Below are 16,545 nucleotides of genomic sequence, written 5' to 3'. Positions count from 1 at the left end.
AAAAAAGCCATTTAAATAGCTAAATTGTTGTGCTAAATGCTATTCAAGGGAAGCTCAGGAATTTTACTATGTTTAATATCATAATTCTATGTAAATTATTAATAGGTTTAACAGAACTAAAGAAAAATAGCAAGCCAATGCAAATTTAAAAGTTAACAAGTAAATCATGAAATTGTCAAATTAAGTAAAGAAATAGGCCTATAAAACAATCAAAATATAATAAATCTAAGACACAAGGCAGTACCTAATAAAACAACAACCATCAGCGTCCAGTTCTCCACACCATAAACCAACAAACACATCTTAACCTCAAACACACTCTTCCCTCCCTCTTTCCGCTCTCAGAGGCAGAAGTCTCCAAACTCATCCTTTCAATCACCTACCTGTCTGCTTGAGCCTAACTTATCTCCTTCAAGCCATTTCTTCTTTAGTTGTACCTGCACTCACTCTTCCCACAGCATTTAAGCAGGCCTGGACAACCCCACTGCTAAAGAAACCCACTCTAAACCCAGACCGGTATCACTTCTTTCATTTATTGCAAAAACACTTGTCATGTTCGAGTCTTTGCATTTCTCACACAGAACAACCTCCTGGGCAGCAAACAGTCTGGCTTCAAAAGTGGCCACTCAACTAAAACTGCCCTGCTCCCGGTTTTTGAAGCTCTGAGACTGGCATGAGCAGCTTCCAAATAATCAGTAATCTATACAATAATCTGTCTCCTGCTTTTGACAACACCAGATACACCAGTAAATCACCAGATCTACCTGTCAACCTTCATGACAAAGGACATCTCAGGAACCGCACTCCAGTGGTTCAAGTATTACCTCTCAGGTAGGTCCTTCGGGGTGTCATGGAGGGTTGAGGTGTCTAAGTTGCAACAGCTATTGGGGTGCCTCAGGGCTCAGTGCTGGGACCACTTCTCTTCTCCATCTACATGACCTCACTAGGATCTGTCACTCAAAAACATGGCTTTTCCTATCACTGCTATGCTGACACACAACTCTACCTCTCTACTAAGCCCGCCTGCCTGACATTTCTTGCTGGATGAAAGACCATCACCTACTGCAACTCAACCTTTCCAAGACCGAACTGCTTGTGGTTTTGGCCAACCCAACACTTCATCACAACTTCTCCTTGGAGTTGTGTTTGAAGATCAGTTAAAATTCACATACCACCCCAAAAATAGTCACGGTAGGATGGCATAAATCGGTATTCATGTAACACAGAACAGATAACATCAAAGATATCCGTTCAATTTTCATTTTGGAACTATTTTTCAACAATGACGGGATGTGACGTCTTTTCAACGGTCATTAAATGTCCAAATGTTTGCTGGGACATTGCTAGAACTGCCCCATGCAGATTTATCTCATACAATATTACGAAGATACAGACTTCTTATCGGAGCAACTTCTTGTCCAAACTCTTGTTCTTTCCAGGCTGGACTATTGTAATGCTTTCTTGGCAGGCCTTCCAGCATGTACTGTCAAACCTCTGCAACTGATCCAGAACCATTTTCAAGAAATGGCTAAAGACACATCTTTTTAGTCAACACTTGGCCCATTAATACTAACACTTTCTGTTCTCTTTCTGTTCTATCATTTCTTTTTTATTATTAAAAACATTTCTGTGTGCACTGTTAGACCAACTGGGACTTGTCGCAGGACTTACGTATTGTTTCCTTTTGTTGGTTTAGCTGCTTCTATTGCTCTCCTCATTTGTAAGTCGCTTTGGATAAAAGCCCCTGCTAAATGACAAATTTATAATATGCACTGAAGATTTCACAATGAATATGACCAACAAATGAGTGACGTCAGTGGAAATTTAGCAGAGGTGGCCCTCTGGTGGTGAGGAAATGGAGCTACATTCTTAAAAATTAAAGGTTCAATTTGTGAGACATCTAAAACATACTGGTAGGTGGGTCGCCAGGAGTAGAGCTGAAAAACACAGAGTTAGATGAACCCTTTTTATGTGTATTGTGTTGCTAGAATCAAGTGAGACAAGTTTTGCCTGAAATTGGCATGGTTTCATCTTTACATTTCTTTCTGAGAGAGGTCATTTGTGTAAGCTTGTGGTTTCTCAGTTTCTTCATTTAAAGTCAAGTGTGGTGCATCCCATGGTAAATGCTGTGTATGCGTGTCCATGTGTGAGCATACTTGTATCTTTGTGAGAACAATGACCAATGTTTGCAAATAATGCTTTCCAGGGTTCACTTATTCCAGGATATACAGGATAGAAATAGCCAGTGTTTGTGGAAGTGTGTGTGTGGTCCTGGTTTTCCCTACATTATGGGGACAGTTTTTGTTCCTCATTAGGAAAACAGCTTAAAAATCAAGTGAAATTATGTTTTTTGAAAATGTAAAAATGCTGAAAGTTTTCTGTGATGGATAGGTTTAGGGGTAGAGTTAGGGGATATAATATACATCTTATACAGTAAAAAAATCATGTCTCTGGAAAGTCCCCATAAAAAATGGAAACCCAACAACGTGTGTGTGTGTATGTGTGTGAGCATGCATGTTTGTTCGGAAATCTGTCCCTTTTCATTCTCTGTCAGCTTTCAGTTCTCCATGTTGTGGCAAAGATTTTTAAGAAGATGTTTAAGAAGTCTGATATAACTGCTTTCAAAAAAACAATAGAATGTTGACACTTATTTTTTACACACAACTTAAATGCATAAATCCCATGTTCTTTAGAAAGAGACATTTCAACAAGAGTTGGATATTTTAGTTTTTGATATTTATTATTTAACATAAAATTATTGTAGCATGAAAAGTAGCCTACCTTGTTTTAATCTTTACAGTTGACTGGATTCATCAAACTCAGTTCAGTCAAATATTTTACTTTAAATTTATGATAAAAATAGGTTTGTCAATAACTACGAACTAACCTTTATACTGAGATACAGGTTAATGTAGGCTAAATCGGCAACCATACGCATTCTCCTGATGGATTCCTTTTTTATTTTTTTATTTTTCAAATTGTTTGTCTGTGGGGTGTTTTTGTTTGTTTGTTTTTTTTTTTTTTTTTTTTTGCAATTGCAAGTGCAAAGACAAAAATGGCCACACAAACCACTGTTGAAAAAAATTTACTTCCTCTTCAGACTTTCTCCAAGGGCCACATATGTGCATTAAAGCTGTACGTGAATAAACTTGCATGAACTGATACTTTACAAAATATTAGAGCCTCATCGTCATGCGCTAGGGTCTCTTATTCTATGTGGCATATTTCTGTATACAGAAAAATTGAAAACGTATTTTTTTTAGCTACTATTCAAACTTTTTCATCAACAATACCATCACAGCTCAGCTTCAAAGTTTATACATTATTTATTTTTCTCTCATTTTTGAGGATATGTATCAATAATGGTATTAAAAATCTGCAGTTCTGAAATTGTAATTAAAGAATACAAACCAGACAGACAAAGGGAAATATTACACAAGGAACATAAAATAGAGAGAAGAAAAGAAAAAACGAAAGAAAAAAAACGAAGTTCTTTCTTCCTCTTTGTATTTGTCAGAAGGCTTGGACTTTTTTGTCAAGGGAATTCTGACTGTTGTATTTCAGTTTCTTTATAAAACCTGCTGAAAAAAATCCAGCATAGACCATTAATTCCAAGCTAGTCCAGGCTTGTTTATGCAGGTTAGTGCTGGTTTAGAGATGGTATAGTTCTGGGTTGACGGCTGTTCTCAAGAACTCTTCTCAACAGCTGTTCTCCGGAGCTGGTGAAGCTGGTTTAACAGCATGGTATTGCAGGGTTGAGTGTGAGTAGGCCAGTTGTCTGTTTGCAAACAGTGTTTTGGGGATAAGCCTTGTTTTTGCTTGTATATTTGTATGTGTGACGCATTGATGATGTAAATGAAAAACTATAAGATTAAAACACATGATTGATTGTAATATATAATTATAACTTTGTCATTTCTTTTTCTTTTTCTTTCTGTTGAAAGTAGAACTGAAAAATATAATTGTTTTAGTTATGATTATATTATTAATCAATGTCATCTGAAGTTTTGAATAACAAAGTAAAAATTCAAACTGGTGAAACATTTCAAAGATTTAAAAAAAGGATTTGTCTCCTCTTTCAAAGGATCTGTACACAAATCAGTTAAAAAGTGCTTGTGTACATTGCAAAACAAAAACACTTTGAGATATGAAAACAAAGAAAAATGCAGTTTGTTCAATAACAGGGGTTCTGAGAAGAGCTCTTTCAATGGGAAGGTTAATAACAACTTGATAATGAAAGTTAAAAATTAAAAGTTGCTGTGCTTAAAGACTTTCATGCTCATTTAGGAACTCGCGTGTCAGAATTCAGCTGTCAGTCACTGATTGCAAAAATTGTATGTAGTAAAAGGTGTCATTGCATGTAGACAATAGTGATAGCATGCACTCTTTACATTTTTAAAAGAGAATGAATTCAACCAAAGTCAATAGCCAAGAGCCCAACTAAAGGGAACACTTCACCAACTTCACCAACACATATGAAATAAATAAAGCCAAAGTGGTTTATTATAAGTGAACATGGTGTAGCAATACAGATATTTTTTTTGTACTGCCCCTTTAAGTACTTTCACGCAGGAGACCCGGGTTCGATTCTCGCCTTAGAAAATATAGGCTATGTGAGTCATTCCACAAAACCGGTACAATTTGCACTTACACATTTTTGGATTTTTTACTTATATATGTATTACTTTTCTGAACACCCCACAACATTAATTTCATATTTAACTTCCGGAAAAACATATTTTCCCACCTCAGGCATCAAATCCCTATTATTATTTTTTAAGATATGGGCACTATAGAGCATCACAGTCCTGCCCACAGCCCGAGAGAGAGCTTAGGTGCCGGAAGTAAATTTCCCATTCATTTCTCCCATTGACGTTTTGGAAAAATCCGTAGGCTATCTAAAGAGTTTTAGAGCATGTCTGAGGATAACCAGCTACGGCTGAACTCATAAGCATACAACATATCATTTCGAGTGAAAAAACGAAGAGAAAATCCAAAAAAAGTCAAAGGTACAAGACTGTGTACATATTTTCATTTCCGAGCGAAGGAAATACTCATCCCATAAACCACCGCGCCTTACTGAAGTCGACTGAAGCCACAACCGCGAAAGAGCCTTTTGAGCGACTTCCTAATGTCTAGCATGTTGTGTTGTGTGTACACGTGTTTATGAAACTGCTGTTAGCCGGGTCACGCTCTTAGACCAACTGCCTGCGAGGGTGGGAGGAAAATGAAAAGATTGTCTGGGAGTCGAATAGCAAGGCTGGTGGACCACGGCTCACGGGTGCAGATCTGGCGGTCCGCGGCGTTCTGCTCATCAGTTTCAGCGGCCCACGGGCAGGTTGCTGACAAATGCCTCAACAATTTCCCACTTGTGGTCCATGCTCATTTTATTCATGAAGTTATACACTCACCTAAAGAATTATTAGGAACACCTGTTCAGTTTCTCATTAATGCAATTATCTAATCAACCAATCACATGGCAGTTGCTTCAATGCATTTAGGGGTGTGGTCCTGGTCAAGACAATCTCCTGAACTCCAAACTGAATGTCAGAATGGGAAAGAAAGGTATTTTAAGCAAGATTTTGAGTGTGGCATGGTTGTTGGTGCCAGACGGGCCGGTCTGAGTATTTCACAATCTTCTCAGTTACTGGGATTTTCACGCACAACCATTTCTAGGGTTTACAAAGAATGGTGTGAAAAGGGAAAAACATCCAGTATGCGGCAGTCCTGTGGGCGAAAATGCCTTGTTGATGCTAGAGGTCAGAGGAGAATCCGACTGGTCCGACTGATTCAAGCTGATAGAAGAGCAACTTTGACTGAAATAACCACTCGTTACAACCGAGGTATGCAGCAAAGCATTTGTGAAGCCACAACACGCACAACCTTGAGGCGGATGGGCTACAACAGCAGAAGACCCCACCGGGTACCACTCATCTCCACAACAAATAGGAAAAAGAGGCTACAATTTGCACGAGCTCACCAAAATTGGACAGTTGAAGACTGGAAAAATGTTGCCTGGTCTGATGAGTCTCGATTTCTGTTGAGACATTCAGATGGTAGAGTCAGAATTTGGCGTAAACAGAATGAGAACATGGATCCATCATGCCTTGTTACCACTGTGCAGGCTGGTGGTGGTGGTGTAATGGTGTGGGGGATGTTTTCTTGGCACACTTTAGGCCCCTTAGTGCCAATTGGGCATCGTTTAAATGCCACGGCCTACCTGAGCATTGTTTCTGACCATGTCCATCCCTTTATGACCACCATGTACCCATCCTCTGATGGCTACTTCCAGTAGGATAATGCACCATGTCAAGTCAAGTCAAGTCAAGTGTATTTATATAGCGCTTTTCACAATACAGATTGCATCAAAGCAGCTTCACAGCATTAAACCAAAATAACACAACAAGGTTGTTTCTAGTGTAAATTTATTGATTGATAAAATTAAATTAATATCCCCAAAATATCCCCAACTGAGCAAGCCAAAGTCAACAGTGGCAAGGAACCGAAAACTCCATCAAGTGACCTAATGGTGTCCTAAAACTCCATCAGGTGACCCAATGGAGAAAAAAAAACCTTGGGAGAACCCAGGCTCAGTCGGGGGCCAGTTCTCCTCTGGCATTTATGAACTAGAGGCCAGATTGTAGTTTGAACAGTAAGATTTAAAATGTTATATGAATGCCTGGCTGAAGAGATGCGTCTTTAATCTAGTTTTAAACTGGGAGAGCGAGTCTGAGCAACGAACAGTATCAGGAAGACTATTCCAGAGTTTCGGAGCTAAATGTGAAAATGCTCTCCCTCCTTTGGTGGATCTGGATATCCTAGGTATGACCAAAAGCCTCGAATTTAGTGATCTTAAAGAGCGCGATGGATTATAGGGCGATAGAAGATCCGTTAAATAGACTGGAGCTAAGCCGTTTAGGGCTTTATAAGTCAGTAGCAATACCTTGTAATTGATACGGAACTTTATAGGTAACCAATGCAGTGATGATAAAATCGGTGTTATATGATCATATTTTCTTGATCTAGTAAGAACTCTAGCGGCTGCATTTTGGACTAACTGTAGCTTGTTTATTGAGGATGCAGGACAACCAGCTAATAAAGCATTACAGTAATCTAGTCTCGAGGTCATGAATGCATGAACTAACTTTTCTGCATCGGAAACTGATAGCATATTACGTAGCTTAGCAATGTTTCTAAGGTGGAAAAAGGCTGTTCTTGTAACATATGAAATATGATTTTCAAAAGACAGGTTGCAATCGAGTATAACACCCAGGTCTTTTACTGTAGAGGATAAAGTAACAGGACATCCTACGATGTTAAAATTGTATTGTGAGAGGTTTTGTGGGCGGTTTTTTGAACCGATAAGTATTACCTCTGTCTTGTCTGGATTTAATAAAAGAAAATTACGCGTCATCCAATCTTTGATATCTTTAACACATTCAGTCAATTTGGATAATTTAGCGTTTTCATCCGGCCGTGATGAAATATATATTTGAGTGTCATCAGCATAACAATGGAAACTAATTCCATGTTTCCTTATAATATTTCCAAGTGGCAGCATATATATTGAGAATAACAGAGGGCCTAACACAGATCCCTGCGGCACTCCATAGTTTACTGGAGTTATGATCGATTTTTCTCCATTTCTCCAAGAGACAAAATGGTAGCGGTCAGATAGGTATGATTTGAACCAGCTTAATGCTTGTCCTTGAACACCAGTATAATTTTGTAGTCGATCTAAGAGTATTGTGTGATCTATAGTATCGAACGCAGCACTTAGATCAAGTAAAACTAGTATTGAGAAACAGCCTTGGTCAGAAGCTAAAAGTAAATCATTTGTGATTTTAACGAGCGCAGTTTCAGTGCTGTGATGCGGTCTGAATCCAGACTGAAACTTTTCATAGATATCATTTTCTTGTAAGAAAGAGCCCAGTTGAGCGGACACCACTTTTTCTAATATGTCACAAAGCTCGAATCATTTCAAATTGGTTTCTTGAACATGACAATGAGTTCACTGTACTAAAATGGCCCCCACAGTCACCAGATCTCAACCCAAAAGAGCAGGATGTGGTGGAACGGGAGCTTCGTGCCCTGGATGTGCATCCCACAAATCTCCATCAACTGCAAGATGCTATCCTATCAATATGGGCCAACATTTCTAAAGAATGCTTTCAGCACCTTGTTGAATCAATGCCACGTAGAATTAAGGCAGTTCTGAAGGCGAAAGGGGGTCAAACACAGTATTAGTATGGTGTTCCTAATAATCCTTTAGGTGAGTGTAGTTCATCCTTAATTTTAATAACATTTAATGTATTTTCTTAATATCCACAACAAGTGAAAATTAAAAAGTGATGGTCAGCAAACCAGAAAGTGCACCACGCCACCGGTCTGATACATGGACCGGTGCATGGTCTGCTCTTGGACCACCATCATATTCAGTTTATTAACTTGCCATGAATTATTACACAAATGTTCAGTAAATGCATGAAGAGGTATGCCTACACTGTTAAAAAAATCTGTAGAAATTACAGTATTATTGGCAGCTACTTGCCAGTAACTTACTGTAGATTTAAATTGATGTTATTTACTGGCAACAGTTTGTTCAAAGTTAAATGAACATTAAACATTAACAAGTCTTTGTCTTTACAGAATAAAACTAAAATAACAGCCTCATGCAAAGCATTCTGGGAACCAAAATCTGAAGGAAAAAAACAGAAAAAGGTTGATGAAGATTTCTGGTTCCCAGAATGCTTTGCATTAGGTTGTTATTTTATAGTTTTATTCTGTAAAGACAAAGACTTGTTAATGTTTAATGTTCATTTAACTTTGAGCAAACTGTTGCCAGTAAATAACATCGATTTAAATCTACAGTAAGTTACTGGCAAACAGCTGCAAAACTACAGCAAATTTTTTACAGTGTAGGCTAAATATTGTTTTGACAGTGGCATCATAAAATGCTTGATATGACTCATAACATATGAAGGCTAGTAGCCAAGCTAAAGTGAACGATAATGCTAACTAACGTTACCAACCTCCCTGCAAAACTCACCACAACTTTGTAGGTCTTGTCCCTCATGACAACTACACTCAACTACATGACCCGATTTGAAGTGGTTTTCACCCTTTTGAACACTTTTGTTTTCCTCCTTGAAAAAAAGCCATCACAGCAGCCAAGGAGATCATGATTGCACTGATAAGTCTACCGTGCAAAAACGCAACACAGTTTTTTTTTTTTTTTTTATTAATGATCTTAAGTCTTCACGGACCTTCGCGGGGTTTAACCATAGGGTTTAAAGGGATAGTTCACTTTGAAATTAAATTTTGGTATGTTTTAGCTTACCTCAAGGGCATCCAAGATGTAGGTGTCTTTGTTTCCGCAGTAGTTTCAATTTTGATATTTTTAGGTCAAACCGTTCTTGTCTGTCAGTCATATAATGCAGGTCTATGGTCACCACCTCAAAGAGCATGCACAGAGAAGTCCAAATTAAACAATTCCCCATCGTAAGTACACATTGATGGCCTAAGACACAATTCTATCTTTATTTGATGTTACAGGGTTGAGTCGTTGAGCTTGACAACCACAATATCACAATTCTAAATAAGTTATAGTTATAAAAGAAGGTGGTAACTTGCCTGTGTCTACACACAATGTTGTTCAGAAGACTTCTATGATGTTAATTCCTGTTATTGATGTCACATAAAGATCTGCTCATTAGTTTTATGGGGGAGAATGGTTTGTGTAACGGGGTTGAGGGATTACTGAGGGACGGAACTAAATAATGTGATTTTAATGAATAATCATGAATTTACTTAGAAAAAAAACATTACCAGCAAAAAGCACAGATAGATATTCATGGGAATGTCAAAATGTATGGACTTTTTTCTAATTATATTATTCATATTCCAAGTAGACTTTCATAGAAGGCCATGAGGGACATGACAAAATAGAAACAAGATAATTTCTAATATAAAGATAATATGTATGTCATTATTTTTAAACTTTATTAAAGGAGACATTTCAATTGATACAAAAAGCTTTTAAGAATAGATTTTGGTGACCCAATATGTAAAATACACTTAAAAAGGTCAGAGGGACTCAAATCATACCGGTTTCATGGAATGACTCTAGAATAGAATATATATTTTTTTGTTGTTCAAATTTATTTATTTTTCATTATTGGGCGACCACCGTTACAATGGTGACGATGTTTTTGTAGTTGTTTCAAGCATCCTCTGATTCATTTTTATCTAAGGCTGTGTGGTTATATGAGTCATTTGTAGTTGTGTCTGCGTGTCTCTTCTCTGTCTTCTGTTCTTGTTGTTCCTCATATCTTATCTGACTCTGCTTGTTAACCGCAGATGTCTTCATTAATGCTCAATCACTTGTAGAGTGAATCTACTTTATCTCACTTACTGCAACATTAGTGTTATTTTTACTCTCTATAGATTGGGATCATATGAAAACATACTGCGTTTTTTTTATTTTTATTATAAATAATTAATTAAAATTACCTTGGAAATGGTCTTTGAAACTCGTTCTCAAAAGTTTGTATTTTCAGGCCACCAAAACGCTGTTGTCGTGTAAATGAATGACCAAAACAAACAAAAAGTTTTCCATTTCCTTTTGAAACCAGTGTCGTGTAAAAGCCCCCTAGTCATCAGAGAAGATAATCATGATAATGGGGGTCTGTCAGAGAAGATAACAGCTGAGCTTCCATAGAAGGGCATTTAAACGAACCTAATAAATAAAATTATAATTGTTTTATTCATTTTATCTACTAATGTGAATATTCAAATGCATATAATGTAAAAAAGTTTTATAAATGCACAGTTTTAGAAAAGAACCTGACAGGTAACACTTTATAATAACGTTCAGTTGTAAGTCATTTATAAGTGGTTAGTTAATGATGAACTAGTCATTTACAGAACATTCATAAATGAGTAGCAAGTGATATACTAACATTTTATGTATGTTTTGTAAATTCCGTTACAAGTCATTTACATGTGATTAGTTAATGATTAACTAATTATTTACGGAACATGACAATGCGTTCATAAATGATTAATAAGTGATATGTTAATTATTGTATGTATGTTTTGTAGATTCAGTTATAAGTAATTTACAATTGATTAGTTAATGATTAACTAGTCATATACAAAACACGAATATGCGTTTCATAAATGTTTAATAAATGTTTGTTTTTTTGTATATGTAGCAATTAGAGGGTGCAAAAAGTTTGTGTGTAAATGTACGTTTTTGATCAATGTTTTCCACTTATGATGTCATTTCTAGCGAGAAATCACTATCCATCTTTGTCAGGTGACGTCACATTCGTGATACACGAAATGCATTATGGGTGTAGCCGCCATTTGTAAGGTATTGATGCTGGGGTAATCTGTTGATGGAGATTTGTGTTTTTCATTCTTTCTTTTTTTTAAGTGATAAAGAAAACAGACAGCAAAGTGACCTTGATGAGCACAGGATTTCTGAGTTTTTTTTGGAGACAATGATGATAAAGTAAAGTGCTTCACAGATCTGCCAAACCTGGGAACCTTTATGACCTTACTACATTTTTTGGTGTGAACTGTCATTTTTGAAAGACATAGAGACAGAAAAGGGTTGAAAAACATTGGTGTAGAAATGTGTCTGATGTAAAGTTAAACTCAATTTCAATTTATGCAACTTTGTTTGTACTCCCACTGTGCCCATCTATATTAATCAATACATTGATTTACTTCAGTTACATGTCAGACAGTTTATTTCATGATGATGACTTTGTATTGGAACAATGTTTCTGTTTTATTGTCTTAGGGATTGGTTTGTGTAATAGATACAATACAGAAAAAAAATGCACGAAAAGAGGGTAGTATTGGATCATTCAAAATTATTCCTACTCGCAACACGTTCAAACTAAACAAACCATGACATTACCATCATCATCATTACAGCAAACCTATCTTTGCTGTTACTACTGTGTTGTCGCAGTCCTTCGGTCGGAATGTAAATAAATTCTGTACCCAGCCGTTGGTGAAATGTCCGTGGGTTTCAAGAAATTTATAATTTTTAAACTGTTTACTGGTATATGCGCTTACCATAAACAAGATAGCTGACAATGTCCAAGTATGAGGGTGGAGAAAGCAGCTCATATATGGATCTATGTTCTGAATGGAGGACAATTTCTCCAAATAACGGTACCTGGCATCTTTATCGAGTTTATTGCGGTACAGAGTTTTCTCAGTTTTGTGAGTTTCTCTTGTGCTTCTCCAGTTTTGCGAGTTATTTGCTTGTTATCTCTACTCTTGTAATCTCTTCAATGCTCACAGTCAGTAGCGATACCGCAAAAAATGGCGCCGCGATGATGTCACACAGAACAAACTCACGTGTCTGACAAAGACCGATTGTAGTCATTAAATATTCACTTAGTTTTCACCAAACTCGCTCTATTTTGCTGTAGATCCTTAAACCGTAACACTGCCTCAGAAGTCTGTCTGAAATCAGTTTCGTTTTTCGTTGAAGAACCTTTGTGCGCAAATGCTGCCTGCAAAGTCATTGCGTAATAGGGCAGCGAGGCAACAAGTCAGCTGCCTACGTTTTCGGAGCATTTGCTTCATTCCAATATGTGGCTAGTGCAAGCATTTAAATAGAATGATCAAATTTCATTCAGTGAAGTAAGTACTGTAGGATGTCTTGGTCAGAAAAGAAGAACAAAAGTCTATATTTCTTGCACTCTTATACATAAGGCAGAAGTGAAAAACACTAAATCAAGAGACTTTCTCAGGAAACCTATTTACAGTTTATTGGCTTTAGAGCGAGGAAATATATTAGCTGCTAAACAGTGCTTGCATGTTAACGCTAGAGAGGTCACAGAAACAGACTTGTGAAAAGCACTGTTTCTGAATATAAACAGTTTATCATGTACAAAAACAAAAGTTACATTACAATAAAACTCTTTTAAACTTTAGTCATGCCCCTAGGTCTATCTCGAACGAACCTTGAAGTCTTTGGAATGGAATTACAGCTTTCTTCGGCAGTGCCTTCCTGGGATTGCACAGTTTGGCCTTCTTCCATAAATGCTCTGCGATAAATACCTGATATGCTTTGTCTGAAGTTTTGCCTAACATTTAGTCCCATGCAGAAGTACAGCAGGGGGTTCACGCAGCTGTTGAAATACGCGAAGCCCTTAGCAATGGGCAGACCCACTTTGACTGCAAAGCTCTTCTTGTCCACCATCTTGGCGAGCAGCAGGCAGTGGTAGGGTCCCCAGCATAAGAAAAAGGCACAGACCAGTGCAGCGAGAATCCGGAGGGGCCTTGACTTGCCAGAGAGCCGTGTTCTGCGTATCCCAATGCCAGCTAGAATGTAGCAGCACAGGATGACCAGGAAGGGCAACAGGAATCCACATAAGAAGCGAATGCTGTACAAGGCATTCTTTGCTGTATTGTCACCCTTTGATGCTTCTTTCACCTGCACAAATAAATCAGATAAATCAGATTTCAGAATATTGATAAATTAATCCACATTAACTAGGTACTAAAAGGTATATATTTTAAGGGATAGTTCACCAAAAAATAAAAAAAATGTACTCATCCAAAGTAGTGATGCACTGATATGAACATTTTGGCCGATACCGATAACCGATAATTCTTTATATTTGAAAGCTGATAACCAATATATTGTTTTTTATATAATTTTTGAGAGCCTGATTACAAAAACAGAAGTCTCACTATTAAAATCTATGTCCCAAGCACACAATTATAATGATGTTCTCATTATAATTTTATGTAGCCTATATATGACAGACTTGCACATGTTGCGCTTTGTCCTTTTTTGGAGTGATTCCAATCATATTTCAAGCAATTCAAAACCATCACGGCGAACAGTGAGCATCTGAAGTGTCTCAACTGAAGGAAATAATCTATTATTTATTGACTTTAATATATCGTTAAAAAAAATGTAACGATAACATTCAAAATAAAGATATATCGGCCAATACCGATATGGCGGCCGATATATTGTGCATCGCTAATCCAAAGTGTTCAGTTGAGAAATAAAGTCATTATAATAAAATAAAATGTATACATAAAGTCAAGCGGTCCAGGAATGACATGTGAGTGAGTAAATCATGACAGAATTTAATTGGGTGACTTATTTCTGATATTAGCCTTATAATATTTGTACCTGTTTTGTCTGCTTAGAAAGTGATTTATTTTTTATTCAAGATAGTTTAGATTTGTGAATTGGAAACAATTTAGAAATTCAGACAGAATTGCAAAGTTGTGCTGACCTCCAGTGAGCACTTGGTCAAGTTGTTGTCACCAAGGTAGACCTGCCGGTACACAAAATACGGTGAACTAAAGATCCCCGCCACAATCCAGACTCCCACACTGACCACACGAGCTGCACATAACGTCCGTCGTTTTCTAGTAACAACTGGGCACCAGACGCAGAGCGCTCGATCCACACTGATGACAGCGAGAAGGAAAACACTGCAGAACATGTTGGCGTACTTGAAGAAACCATTGAACTTGCAGAGAAAGACCCCAAAAGGCCAGTGGTCAAAGAAAAGTTTTTTGAGGAGCGAAGTGACTCGTGTCAGACAGAAGATCAGGTCAGCTACTGCCAGATTGACCAACCAAACGTTAGTGACGTTGGGCTTCAGACGGATACCAGCCACCCAGATCACCATAGAGTTCCCGCTTATGCCAAAGAAAATGGTAATGGTGTAGAGGACAATGGTAATATTATCCATAATGGCATCAATGTCCACTTTAGTTTTCTCAAAGACATCCGGTTGGGAGACGTGCATAAAAAGAGTTGTATTGAAGGTCATTCTGTGAGACAAATAAAAGTTTAAAATAACATAAAATAACATTTATAGAACATTCTTATAACATTATTAATATTTGATATGCATTCTCATGATGAGAGAAGACGCTCTTAGAACGTCTTTATGATGTTTTCACTTGATGAAGTTCTTATAATGTTTATAGAAAATGTTCAGACCTTTTACGTAACATTCTAATCACATCGATAAAACTGGACATTTTAACATTCAGCAAATCACTGTTCCCAAAATGTTTTACAACATAAATTTGGAATGCACTTTAAGTTGCTTTGGATAAAAGTGTTTGCAATATGCATAATCTTGCTATCTATTCCATAGTCTACTTCTCAAGTTGGATAAAATACTGGGGGAAAAAAGAAGTCATGTAATGTGTAAAGTATTCAAATAATGTGTAAAGTATTCAAATAATTAATAATGTGTACAAGAATATCAGCATCTACACGTGTTTTCTCTTATTTACCCAATACATTTTCTTTGTGTATATGGGGTGGTTATTAAAATATATTTGAAATGTTTATACATAATTTAAATATAGCTTAAAAAACTACCCATAAAAGTTTGTTCACATGACAGAAGCCACCCAGCTCTTACTCAGAGTCTGTTTTAAAATATCTGTCTGGAAAAAAACTGGGGGGGGGGAGGGGGGAGGGGGGAGGGGGGAGGGGGGCGGGGGTTCAAAACTCTGAACCTTTCACCCTTTAACAAAATACAGAAGCGGAATTGAAATCAGTGTTTTTAAATAGCATAGATTCTTACATGTCCCCCCGCCCACCCCACCCAGAGCATCTCAGTTAACATTTAATAAAACTTGCAATCTTGATGTGTTCCACTTAACGTTAGCAAACATGCGTAAGAGAAGACACTTTCGTGTACACATGCCATTTAGTGAGCAATTTATCATAAGTCTGTTCAAAGTGTAATATCATGCTCGTATTCTGAGCTGCACCATATAGTAAGATAAATGTGAGTTGTCTGGCAACTAAGAGGTTTCAGCACATAAAACCAGTGTTGCTCTGCTGAATCATGAGAGGTCACAACATCTTGTAGCATTATTCCCATTGCAGTCAGCATTTACTCAAACTACATATGTTCCGGCAAAAACCCCTTACTTCTTGAAAAATAGCCTGTTGCCTTGCGCCAGAGTTAGTTGTGTTTCTCCTTTTATGTTTCAAAACAAAAAAAACAGTAGAATATATGAATAAAAAAAAAAAAATGTGAATGAACCATGTTAAAATTCTCATTCAAAATTGCATTTAATGTATATATGATTATTAATTACAAAAATGCAATAAAATTATCACACAACCTGAAAATAAAATGATAAAGACTTACAAACAACTTGATTATGAATTGTTGTGGGTGTTCTTACCTGTAGACAGTCTCAATGAATCAGTCCGTGAGGAAACACCACTGAAGTAATTTGAGAATGCGTCTAGCAGGAAGTGGGTCTATAAGTGTTTTGATGTTATGCTCAGTGTGCAGGCAAATAAATAAGTGAAGGGTTCATTGACATCCGTTCCAGTTGCTCTCCATCTCTCTGAAACCTTTTCTCCCCTTTTTCGTTTTCTCTAGATGAGATAAGCAGGAAGAGGGAGGAGACATTCACACGAAAACAAACATTGAAACCTAAATATATGTGTGTGTGTTTACTCGGTTTTGCCTCTGGGAGAGTTAGAGCATATGATGTATATCTAATGTC

The 16,545-nt window shown here is 37.1% G+C and overlaps 1 protein-coding gene across 1 annotated transcript; it reads right to left on the bottom strand.

The window, feature by feature from the left end:
• Nucleotides 1–12,771: 12,771 nt before the first annotated feature.
• Nucleotides 12,772–16,391, bottom strand: LOC311094177 (formyl peptide receptor 2-like). The gene is made up of 3 exons (XM_084131952.1): nt 16,216–16,391; nt 14,286–14,832; nt 12,772–13,465 (listed from the first exon to the last, which is right to left on the bottom strand). The coding sequence occupies exons 2-3, from the start codon at nt 14,829–14,831 to the stop codon at nt 12,953–12,955; spliced, it is 1,059 nt and encodes a 352-aa protein (XP_083988078.1). The 5' UTR covers nt 14,832; nt 16,216–16,391; the 3' UTR covers nt 12,772–12,952.
• Between the last annotated feature and the right edge of the window lie 154 nt (nt 16,392–16,545).

This window comes from Abramis brama (assembly GCF_963993115.1).
Source record: "Abramis brama genome assembly, chromosome: 12".
Taxonomy (NCBI): domain Eukaryota; kingdom Metazoa; phylum Chordata; class Actinopteri; order Cypriniformes; family Leuciscidae; genus Abramis; species Abramis brama.
Note: the sequence above shows the minus strand (reverse complement) of the source record. Positions and strands in the feature narration are given on the sequence as shown.

What these genes read in the sequence shown, in the direction of transcription:
- LOC311094177 (XM_084131952.1), bottom strand. Translation starts at nt 14,831, where the DNA reads ATGACCTTCAATACAACTCTTTTTATGCACGTCTCCCAACCGGATGTC. An exon ending in TGACCAAGTGCTCACTGGAG is followed by an intron (nt 13,466 to 14,285) that starts GTCAGCACAACT and finishes TTATTTGTGCAG; the next exon opens with GTGAAAGAAGCATCAAAGGG.